A 12746-nucleotide genomic window follows, 5' to 3' on the forward strand; every position below is an offset into this window, starting at 1 on the left:
TAATATATGATGGCATCAAGAAGGCTCAATACACTCTGGCTTGCGATATCCGGAACTGGGACTGCCCTACAAAAGTCTGATTAGAGACAAAGTTAAATTGCATATTGTTGTGGTTTAACTCCAGCCAGCAACTAAGCCCCACACAGCGGCTCACTCACTCCCCCGCAGTGGGATGGCGGAGAGAATCAGAAGAGCGTAAGTGAAAAAATTCATGGGTTGAGATAAAGACGGTTTAACAGGTAAAGCAAAAGCCGCGCACACAAGCATAGCAAAACAAGGAATTCATTCACCACTTCCCATGGGCAGGCAGGTGTTTAGCCATCTCCAGGACACTCCATCACGCATAAAGGTTACTTGCGAAGACAAATGCCATCACTCCAAACATCCCCCCGCTTCCTTCTTCTTTCCCCAGCTTTATATACTGAGCATGACATTGTATGGTATGGATTATCCCTTTAGCCAGCTGCGGCCAGCTGTCCCGGCTGTGTCCCCTCCCAAATTCTTGTGCATCCCCAGCCTACGTGCTGGCAGGCCAGCGTGAGAAGCTGGACAGTCCTTGACTGCCTAGTGACAACTGAAAACATCAGTACGTTATCAACATTATTTTCACCCCAAATCCAAAACACAGCACTATGCCAGCTATCAGGAAGAAAATTAACTCTATCTCAGTGGAAACTAGGACACATAATTAAAAAGAAATCATGGGGCATGTTTTCTTCTGGCATAAACTGAGCTAAAATGAATATGCAAATGATAATTTAACTACATCTACTGGAAGAATGTGTCTTTGCCTTAATCAGACAATTATGAGAAGGAAATTTTCAATATATGGTTTCTAGCAGTCACATCATCAGATTATGTTTTGTTTCGCTCAGCTTAAAATGTAAAAAATCCACCAGTGACTTAAACTGTTTCTTATGCACTAACACAATATCCAAAGTACTTATTTGAATATTTGAAAAATTTTAAAAGTTTTTTATATTGAAAGGCTACAGTAAAAGTTAGCAATGTATTTTCACTAAACACTGAGAATTAAAAGAAACACGAGCACATACAGAAAGAAGCCCAGAATGATGAAATCTAAATTTTGAGCCTAAACTATCTCACAATGTTTCTTTAAAATAGACCACTCGGCTGCAATTTTGAATCTATGACGAAGTGATCATTAAAGTAACTTCCCCCATTCTGGCCATCTGAAAATATCACAGGCAATTACAACTTTGGGTAACCCCTACTGAGAGTTCAATGGTACTTTTAAAGCCAAGATTGTTCATAATTGTGAACAGACAAGTATTGGCTCACACACTGTTACAAATTCACTTCTATAGTGGTACTGATTGGAAAACATGAAAAAGAAAATAAACCAGTATCTTCTGTACAGAGATAGAGGAGCTCAATGCAGAGGTAGACAATAAATCCACCAAACAGCACAGGTAGCCTGCTGCATCTGCACCATGTGAAGCCCTCCTCCAGCCCGTGCCTATCTAAGCAAGCCTAAGGGGAACACCAACTAGCCAGGAACCCCACTGGCAAGCTAAAATTGCTGAATACACATTTTATAAACAGAGTCCATTGAGAAGCTAGAGGGATACAAAGCAAAGTCAATTTTCTCTAAACCTTAATACTTTCAAGTCTACTCGATGCACTTAACCAGAAATACAGAGACTTTCATAAAAACAGCCCAACGTGCCTTATCATTAAATGATTTTAAGCTAAAAGCACACATATCAATAACCAACTTTTGTTTTCCTGTCTACAGCATTCTCCGTAAAGATTATGGTATGAAAAGACAGTACTTGCCACAATAGGTATAGATGAGTTTAGAGTCTATAAATCGAACTTTGAGATTGTGTAAAACAGCAGGTTCATGGAGATAACTGAGCGCTGTGAGGTCATTTTCACCAACAAGTATGTCAGGGTTTCGCAAGGGCGGGAGTTCCTTGGTCTTCGGATCTAGGCAATATTCTAGGTCCTGAAAATCAAATGAAAACACATGCTGAAAAAGCTCGTGCTTAAGTTTCCTCATTCAGTCCCTCTCACCATTCTTCCCAGCAAAACATGCCCAAGTTACAAAAACACAATGCAAGATTTAAATTATCTGGTGATTTGAGGAGCAGTTCTTTCTCAAAAAATTTAAAATTTCCCAAAAGGGTTTTCTATATGCAACAGGCAACCATAACGAGATATCGTCTTTTTCAAGTATTACGTAAGCAAACTCCTTTCTTTTGCTGCCAAATCTTTCTATTAAATAAAACAAAATATGTTATACCATAAACCTAACTAGTTTTTCATATTATTTTCCTCTTGAGCGGAACAGACAGACGAAGCAGATTGCCATCAGTCTATAGCCACATTCATACACAGTAATACAACACAAGAACGTTGGCAGAACGCCATGAAGAACACATAAACTGAAAAAAAGGCTACTTACAATTTTTACAAATATAAATTAATCTCTGATGTAGATGTTTTAATTGCATCTGTCTCTAGGTCCAAAATTACTTTATTTACCTGCTATTTTCTTGTCCCCACACAATGTGACTTAATTGGCAAACGCCCCCATTCTGCTACATACAATTCTCAAGTGTGCAGCAACACCACACAGCCTGGAATATGGCGGGGGGGGACACATTAATCTTCGTCACATTGTAAAGGTTGTACTCAGCTTGCCGTATGAGAAATGTGAGTCAAAGACTGAAATGCATTCAAGTAAAATATTTTATTTAGAGGCTTTCCTATATATATAATCTGTTTTATTTACGTCATGGCTACGTAGGTCTATACATGATAGTAGGATCTAAACTGGCCGGTGGTAAGACAACAAGAAATTAAAAATAAATATTTTACCAACTGCAGTAGATCTTTATTTTCCATGAAAAGATCTGAGGGATCACCACCGTTATATATGAAAATTAAATAACCATTTAAATGGCATGAAAAAAAATGAACAGGCCTTCACTAGAAGGTTGTGAGCTTTCTGTAGACGTGTCATCATTTCTCTACACCGTATACAGCATCATTTCCATAATGCTCTTAATCCTTGTCCCTTTTTATCTTTATCAATCTTCTGATGGTTATGTTCAACTTAAAAGTCACAATTCTTTCTCTGCAACACTGTTCTCCTAGCAACACTGTTCTCACTGGAATATCAAACCAGGGTTATACCTTTAATGGCATAAGTAGAAAAAGATGATGCAACTGAACGCAACAAGCAGTTGGAGAAAAGCAACATGTTTTATTTTATTTTTAAAAATCAGGCAAAATGGATTTTTGTACATAAACAGTATAAATTGTCACACAAAAAAATACCACTTGAAGTCAGTGGACAAGAATAATTGCACATACATAAGTACGGATATATTTTGACAATACAGCTGCCTGTGTTAGATACTCTGGTCAAGAGCAAAAACAATGAGCTTATTAACAATACACAGACCTACCTTGCCCTCTTCAAGTCGAAGCTGGAGGACTTTATCTCCAGGTTTATAATCTTTGAGAAGTTCTGCTGACTTCCAGACCTCCTCTGGATCAGGGATCCAAACCCTGGCATACTGCAATACAAAAACAACAGCAAAAGATCAGTGACTTTTTGTTGCATCAATATACGTCACACCAAAGCTTTTTTTTTTTTTTTTAAAATGCATGTTCTACAGCCAAACCCTTAAGCAAGAGTCAAGTTAATTAGTACATCTGAGGTGAATAAGTTGTTCTAACTTTTGATAAAAGGCTACACAGGCTTAACTTTATTGTCTACATGGAAAGAAAATGCATTTTCCATACAGAATAATGTTCCAATGTTGAAAATCTACAAAGAAAAAACCTGTGTTTTCAGAGAGATCAAAAACTTGGCTATCAAAAATATTAATTTGAGAAACTCTTCTGAGCAGATCCTAATGCACTTGCAACATAAAATTGTATAGCTTTTTTTTCCCCTAAGAGAACACTGGCACATCTGTATTAATTCAGGCAAAGTTACCTTATCTCCAGTATTAAAAGCTCTTTCCTTTGTAGTTGTAAACAGGGCAAGATTAAAATGGATTATCTCCAGAATGCCAAAAGAAAAAATCCAAAAAGGTTTGACTGAAAAGGCCTCCAAATAGTAGAAAACAAAAAATCTAGTATTCCAGTTAATGATGATTTTCACCCAAACTTTATTCATAAAAGTAACCCAGAACAAAGATATGACTTGCTTTCAAAAACAGAAAGACTATTAATATTTTTAAATGAGTGAAGCCAGACTGAATGGTTATCTCATGCTCAAGAATCAATTGAAAGTATATGGAAACTATCTAGTTACTTACACAGTTGCATGTACATGCAAATACATGCATATGAAAACAGCTTGAGTAACACTAGGAAAAGGCTATGACATTTTTAATATATTAAAACTTCTGAACTGATGCTCTTGCAACGCCTAGAGAGCACTGAGATCATCCCACACCCATCACCTTTTGCAAACAAAACAGCTGCTTCACTTTAGAGGTGCAGCCATGTTGCAAAACACTCTCAATCCACTGAATTATTTCAAAATAACTGTAATGTATTTGTCAAAGCACAGCACTTGATGGCAGAGAAAACGTGCATTTGGTCATACAACTTCATCATCTAATCTTACACAACTTGTTTTTGTATAGCATCTTCTGCCTCAAAGAATGCTGCAGCTTTTTTTTTTCCCCCCCTCTTACTAACCCAGTTTTCTCATTACTTAAAATGACGAACTTCTTGTTTCTATTAGGCATTTTTTGAAAGACCGAACTTCATATTGCCTTCAGGACAGGAAATGAGAAAGTGTGTTCAGCAAAGGCAGTGGGTTGTGGAGCAAGACCCACAGAGCCCCTGGCCCTGGAGAGGGAGGCTGTCAGGGGGGCTCAGTGCCTGGAATTATTTCGAATTTCACAAAGCAGTTTGCTTCCCATATCCAGGATGCTTCTCAAGAACAGTGCATGTGAGTAATTTACAACAGCTTAAGCCAGCGGCTTTTACCTTTAACGCACTGCAGTCTTTAAAGCACTGCTGCTGCCTTCGTCTAGACAGCTCCCGAACTCCTGAAAAGCTTATGCCATACATGTAAAACCAATTTTCTCTACCAAGTGAAAGGATAAAAATAATGACGTAAAGAATTAAAAATCCATTTTCATTGCTCCCGCTACAGAATACATGATGCTCCCATGCCTGGTCTTTCTTCAGCTTCACTGGATGTTCATGCCAGCTCTAACAATCTACTTTATTAAAGACAAGAAACTTCATTCTTTGTAGTAAATACATGGTTGTGGTTTGTTTTGCTTGCTTTGAGCTTTATGAGTTTCATATATATTTGCTATTGTTTTCAGTACAGAAGTGCAGTATTACTCCTGTACATAACCTCTTCCCCACTCCAAAGATAAGAATATTGATGAATTATTTGAAAAATGAAAGATCCCCAAAACAATTCTTCAGCATGGGCTGTTGCCATTCACAGAGCACTGTATATAACAGCAATGAAGGCCAACAAAAAGGCAGTGGAGCAGCTGGGAAATTAGGAGCAGAAGCCATGGTTTGGGCTCTTAGATTACTTATTTGTTCTCAGCACTGCAGTATCCACAACTTGCAGGCTAAGAAACCACATTTGAGTTAAAATTAAGGTGTGTGCTAACAAGTATATGTGCTGATCCAAGTACTAACCTACAGAAACTACAAAATTACAGAAGAATTCCAAAATAATTAAACAGGACATCACAATAGAGGTGCAGTATTAGAATAAAATAGTGTTCTCAGGAGCAGTATCTTCTCTCCTTTTCACTTGGTTTTTAAACAAAGGGTTCCCTGTGAAACTTCACAAACACACAGATATCCAAACTTACCTTAACACACCTATTAGCAGAACTCTCTTTACAAAAACAAACAAACAAACAAAAAATCAAAACCCTGCCAGAAAGCAGGGAAATTTCTTAGTATAACACAAAGATGCTACACAGCTGAAGACAAAATGCCTACCACACTTTGCCCAGTTTGTATGACCTTCTTCCCCTCAGCGAAAGCAGCAGCTCCCCATCCTCAGTATTTCTGATGGGATATTTTTTCCCTCTCATCATGGGAATTAAGAGAAAGCAAAGTAAATAATACAAAAGAGGAAAGCATCTAACTACTATCTAGCAAAACAGGTTGACAGGCTGGTTTCCTCTAGGCTACACAAAGCAAGAGTTTCCTGATGTAAAAAAGGCAGCAAGGCAGCCGCCTTTAAGATACACATGCTGTTACCTTCAGGCAGCAAATGCTGCGTAACAGTTTCTAATTATGTGATCTATGCCAGCATGAAATAGGCACTTTTAATTTATTCAGCTGAAACTGTACATTTTCTACTGTCTAGAGAAGGGAAAGAGAAAGCAGAAAACAGATCACCACAGAAACTAGGTTACTACAGACAGCTGAACCTTCCACATGACATAACCCTACAGACATTAAAGTCATCCTATAGGCACTAAGCTATAGCTTCTCATCTCTAGCATCATTGTCTAGACAGAAATCCCTGCCAAAGAAAACACCTGGTAAAAAGACAGGTGGGAGAAGAGAGAGACATATTCCTGATTATAAGCACAATATTCTCACCTCATTAATTCAGTAGAATGATTTGCAAAATCAGATTTTCATTCTATCTTTTATACAATCAGCTGATGTTAAAATCCCATTGCTGCCTAGCCTTTAGTGGGATCCAACCCTATAGCAGAAAACAAAGCATGACCACTGGTGGAAACAGGACCAAGGGCCTCTCTCTTGGGAAATACCTTTCTCTAGTATCTCTACTATTCATCCCTCTTTATTTACTAGCATATAAAATCAAGATTATGACTACGTTAAAATAAGACTAAAATAAGATAAACTTCTAGAGACACTGATCTAAAATTAGCCTTCTGAAAAGGGAAGGAAATCCTAGCCTAAAAATGCACTGAAATGACAAAAAAAATTATGGCAAGAGTCAAATGAACTTTAGTGAAAGTGCGCCCAATTATGATCAATAAGTATATTACTCTTTGTAATAGTTCAATGCAAATTTTGAACCACCAGAATAAAACTGATGATAGAGTTTTATACATAACAGCGTGATTTCCTCAAGGAAAGGCAGTGAACGAAATTTTAGATAATTATTGTTACCTTTCATGTCACCCCAAGCTTACCAACAGTGTCACCTGCACTTTACATTTCAGTATTGATTTGGCTCTAACAAATTTAGCTTTGCTACCCAGGCAATAATGCTGCACTTTCTCAGTGGGTATGTTCCTGGCTCTGATGACCTCTTCCTTTCCGCATCGGAGTCGTAGGACTAGAAAAGGCATGCGGAGGACATGCAGTCCATCCTCCCATCCTACGACAAAGCCACACCATCATGCTGCCACTCTGGGCTGGTTACAGCAGCCAGCTATCTCCAGCCGAGCATTCACAGGACAATTGCTTACTCAAAACTAGTTTAAAAAAAAAAATCAGTATGAAAATATGAGGCGCACAGATAGCCTTGAATTCAGACAGAAAACAAATAATGAAATGCATATTGATAGGACTATTTCAAAACTCAGTTTCTTGCCTAGACGCTCTTCCAGCCTCAGCAGACTAATGTGGAAGTCTGGAGTCACCACACTTTGTTCAAGGAAGGACAAGTTGGGCTGCTGAAAGGCAATGCTTAGTGATATCTATATAGTGACTCTAAAAGAGTTCACAGCAGAAAAAAATACAGGGAGAAATTTTCATTTTTCACTAGTGGGTCAGAAAGCTAGCTGTATTATCACAATTTTACATAACAAGAAAATATAATAGGAAATCGCAGTATTCTCTCATACCTCATGATTTCATCTTGAATCACATGAAGAAATCAGCAGACTATAATAATTATCTATCAAACAAGACCATATGACTCACAAAGGCTCTCTTCTGAGATATGAACCTCTTGAAGTACTGACATTGCTGACAGAACGGAATTAGCAATGCAAGCGGCCCAGCAGTCGCTTCAGCAAATAGTTTTCTGACCCCATTGCACAATCACAAATGCTGCAGAAGGAGGTACAGCTATCTTCCCAGCTTAACAGCTCTTTTGATAAGAGCTGAAAGAGTTCATGAAATTATATACATCCTAAAATGAAAAAGGAAATTTCAGCTCATAAAGAGCTGTCCCCAGTTTCTCAGCAAGATCTACCCATACAAGTAACTTGTATGATTTTCATGTCAGCAGAGATCGTCTATTTATTTATTTACAGACAGCCTCAAACACACAGTCTTTCAGGCGTAAACTATGAAAAACTTACAAGAGACATCGTCCCTCTCTCATTCAAGAATGACTTCATTTTTGGGTAGGTATAAAGCAGCTCTTTAATGTCTGAATCAGAGAGATACCATCAATTCTGGCAGCACTAGCTGAAGAAGCCAATGGAACAGGAACATCTGGTGAAAGTCAAAGTCAAATTTGACGAAAATCGTTCAGTGTGAACCTGTTGCTAACTGAACACGGCCACCTGGAAAGAGCAGGCTGCATCATTAAGCTGGAAAAAGAAAAGTGTCTTTGCTAGCAAGGCACAACAACAAAACAGAGCACAAAGTCGTAAAAGTTCACACTTGCAGAAGTGTTGAACTTACCTATGCAAAATGCAAACTTACTAGAAAAGGATTTCTGAGCTGTGTGATCTCCTTGGGGGATGGGGTTGCTCTGAAAACATAATTTGATACTATTAGAATAATTTCCTTTCAGCTTTATGTTCTCCCTTATATTTGGTTCACAGTGCCACCACCATGGATGAGAATACTGAGCCTAGAAACACTTGTGAATGTAAAAGCTAAGCTTTTCTGTTCCAACACAAGCAGATGCAGGTAAGTAACAGGTTGAACAAAAGTTTGAACTTGACCAACCTGAATCGCCTACAAAGAGATCCTCATCACTCACACATGAGGCAGGAGGAGGTCCCATTTCTTCTGCTGCTGAAACCACTAAAATGTCTGTGATCTGTCTTGCGATATGCAGGCAGTCCCAAGGAAGCACTGTACTTTTAGTAACAAAGTGCTGCTGGTGATTGCAGTTTGAAAAGACAGACAAGACTTTCTTAAAAAAGCCAAGTATCTAGGGAAGATCGGGAAGTAGAGAGTTTCCATGACAAGCAGGCTGCTGCAAAACCTCTGACCAAGTCGTATAAGTTCTTGCTACGCCCTGAGAGAAATAGCATCGTTAACTTGGCAAAAGAATCGAAACAAAAATTAAATCAATTTTCTTAAAGGTAGTAGCATTCTTTGGGCATGGAGCATATTTTCTGTCTTGTTGCTCAGCAACAGTCACTTATATACCACTTTTACAGTTTAAGACCTGATATTTAGAAAGCATTAATTTTAAAAGACATTTATATCATGATATATAGTGGAGAAAATACATGTGACTACTTGTATCAATGTTTTATCTGAAAAATAATCTTGCATAGTTAGTTTACCTAATAGGAAGATGAAAAGTCCCGTGTTATTCCGACTTGTGGGAATTCCCTGACCGGCCACATGCAGAGCTCCCTAACAGCAGCTGGGGACAGTGGTGACCCAGTCTCTGAGCTACACCCTAAGACACCACCACTACGAACTTACATACTACTGACATTGGGTTTGCAAATTTGGGTCCACGTGCCTGTAATACTCAAGGTTAGGCAGGTGAGGCACTGAATCCTTCCCCACGCACAAGGAAACTACTTCAACCGTAGCTCAATTAAAAAAAATCTGTTTTACTTGAGTATTTCATCTACTGTATAAATACCCACTACAGTTGAATCCTAGGGATATAAAAGCTAGCTTGCTTGCTTGCTTTCCTTCTTTCTTTCCTTCTTCCTTTTAAGCATTTTTATAAGGCATTCTTTGTATTTAGGGCCTGGTGACTTGTAACAACAAAACCAACTTGACTGTTGTTTGCCAAACACCCCTTGATTGTACAAGGTATAACCAAAAACTATCAGCATCCCACAAAGAATCACTGCAGCAAGATTTATATCTTCAGCCACTGGAAAAATGTGCATTCACTTACATTAACCTGAAACTTCACCTTACATCAGTGTGATGCAAAAAAAGCTAAATCCCAAACACAGGATATATATACATGCTACTACAGGCACATTTGATCAGGAAACAGAAATAAAAATTTTTAAATTTCTTTAAATATTACAATTATTAGCAACCTTTCCACTGAAATCCAGAGAAAATTATCACCCTGCAAATCTACACACTCGGCCTGACATCAACGCCAATGTGTAGATTAAACTACCAAATGCATCAAAGAACAGTTATATTCCCAGGTTGTAGTTGATACGATTTTTCTAAGAAACACTTTCAAGGAGTTAAAACACATGAAAAGTTTAAACATTGTGAATTTTCTTCACCTTTAAAAACATAGCTTTCTACATTTTATGTTGATTGTACTTGACCTTCTCTTCAGAATGTCGTACAGAGGGAGACAGCTCTGGTTTATACTCAGTCGTTATTAACCCAGACAATACTTTAGCTATCAAAACGTTGCCCATTTACCCCCCTAAGCTGCTGCATGCGGGAATGGCATTTGTCAGCTCCTGTTGTATGTCACAGACTCCCTTTCGCGCAGGCTCTTCTCTGTCCTCAGCCAGCAGCCACGCTTACTTACAATCCTGCACTCCACGACTTACTCAGCTTGTGATGCCAGTGGCACCCGCCGCTGAAAACCACTGGATAGCAATGGGAAGCCACATACAACACCCCTTGGGAACATCGTGAATTTGCCTGCATGATGCTTCTGACAGGGCTTAATTAAGGCTATTATCAATCACAGAGAAATGAAACATGTTCACAAAGTGCCACACAAAGACTGGGACAGACGCTGGCCCGGCTGGTGCATTAGAATTTAAGCACAGCTTAACATCCTTCCCTTCGTCCCCACTGCTACCTCGAGACTGCGTAAGGCCAGGGAGTGATGCCCCTGCCCCGCTGCGCCAGCGGCTCCCCCCTGCCCCATCTGCCTATGGGTTCCTCACACATCACCAGTCATCAGCAAACCTACAGCCTAATAACCCACAGTAAAAACCCCATGAAAGAGCAGTACTTCTCTCTTACTTGCTGCAGTATGCTATTCTCATTTAACTCAGCATGCTTCTCAAGAAATGTTCATTTAAAGTAAGTCAGGCTTAAAAAAAAATTCAAAGAAAAATCAATGTTTAAGAAAATTTGGTGTTTTAAACAGTTTTGATTTCTAGACCTGTCAAAGGAATGAACACAGCTCTGAAAGACCTTCAAAAAAGATGGCAATTACAGCTAGATCAAAACGACCAATGTTTTGGTCACTGCTTGAGACACAAAACAGCTTAATAACCACAATAAGATCAGCGAAAACATCGAGCAGAAGTGTGACGCCTACCCCAGACCAAGCGACAGGAAAATATTCTGACTCATGCAAAACTTCATTTGGGGTTACGTCCACACAGAGAGGCATACACTGTATTGCATTTCAATCCATACCACCAAAACGAAGGCCAATTCTGAATTATATGCTAGTCATTTCAAAAAGAAGTTAATTATAAGTCTGCTTTAAAACACCTAATTCATCTAACCTGAAAAACATGTTACAAGAGTTGTAGAAGAGTGGCCACAAGAAATTTAAGGGCAAATGCAACAACTACAGCCATTCCCTGAATATTAAGCGAATGAGACATGTTGCATTGAAGAAAGAATATTAGGAAAAGGATGCATGATTCCATGTTTTTGTGCTTACAGTGAATGTTGTGGGTATATTACAAAAATACTCCAATTTAAAATTTTATTTAAAAGCCAATACTTAAGGAATACACAAAAAACATTCAACATGTCATTATTAACTTCGTGAGTGCCTGAATTTAAGACCCAAGAAAACAAATACTATGAGGTCAAATGAAACACGTGGTTGTAGGATTTTTTTTTTAACACTAAGATGATGCAAGTCATAATATATATTTCACAGCATAATTAACTAAATGCTGAAATAAGTATTATTTCCAGACCACTGGTGCAAATTCAGTCAAGACCCTCATGTTTCTTACATATTTTTACACGCTGATGTCGCACCATCAAATCTCAATTTCATTTTTTTCAAGCTCTTTAATTTTAGAGCTTCTGTGAGATCTTAAATCCATTTTTTTCCCCAGAGTTTCTAGAAACCTCACCCATAGCAGGCAGGATAACTGAATCGTTTCTCGCAACACGCAGCACGGCCCAAGTTTTGTTCGGGGACAGAAGGGGCTGATAGTGCTGGCTGCAGCTGGTTGTTCATCCCGTGCTCATACAGGCAGAAAGAGGAAGCGCTGTCTTTGTCTCAGTGTCTCTGCTTCAGCACAGGGCCATCTGCATCACTGCCATGAGATTATTTGGTGTATCTAGCAGTCGCTTAGGCAGGAAGGGAAAATAAAGGCCTGTATTGATCAGACAGATGCACTGCACCATGCCGTGCTAACAGCGCTGGAGTTTGAAACAAGAAGTTATCAAGAAAAAAGTAGTGGAGCCATAATTGATCACCTAGCCCACACAGGTGAAATAAGGCTAAATTTTCTAATATCTGTAAAACATCTGCAATATAAACAATTGCTGACCCTACTGTCAAAGCTTAATTTAAAAGTTAAAAATTACATGAAAGGTATTCGGCATAAGCCCTGATAGTACGTAAGGCTGTACATTTCTGAGTACCTTAAGCTTAAATCCAAACAGCATTCTTTTGTTTTTACTTAATCCTAGCCCCCACAAAAAAGTTACACTGAAAGCAAAAC

The 12746-nt window shown here is 38.7% G+C and overlaps 1 protein-coding gene across 1 annotated transcript in view; it reads right to left on the reverse strand.

Annotated features, from left to right (window-relative positions):
* Positions 1-12746, reverse strand: part of MYO5A (myosin VA) — a gene marked incomplete at both ends in the record, with an annotated part of 101240 nt that overhangs the window by 77927 nt on the left and 10567 nt on the right. Inside the window, 2 exons of the mRNA XM_082005200.1 lie at positions 1801-1972; positions 3441-3551. Coding sequence (XP_081861326.1) covers positions 1801-1972; positions 3441-3551 — 283 coding nt within the window. The remainder of the gene's footprint in view (positions 1-1800; positions 1973-3440; positions 3552-12746) is intronic.

Source organism: Phaethon aethereus, assembly GCF_964289735.1.
Source record: "Phaethon aethereus genome assembly, chromosome: 12".
Taxonomy (NCBI): domain Eukaryota; kingdom Metazoa; phylum Chordata; class Aves; order Phaethontiformes; family Phaethontidae; genus Phaethon; species Phaethon aethereus.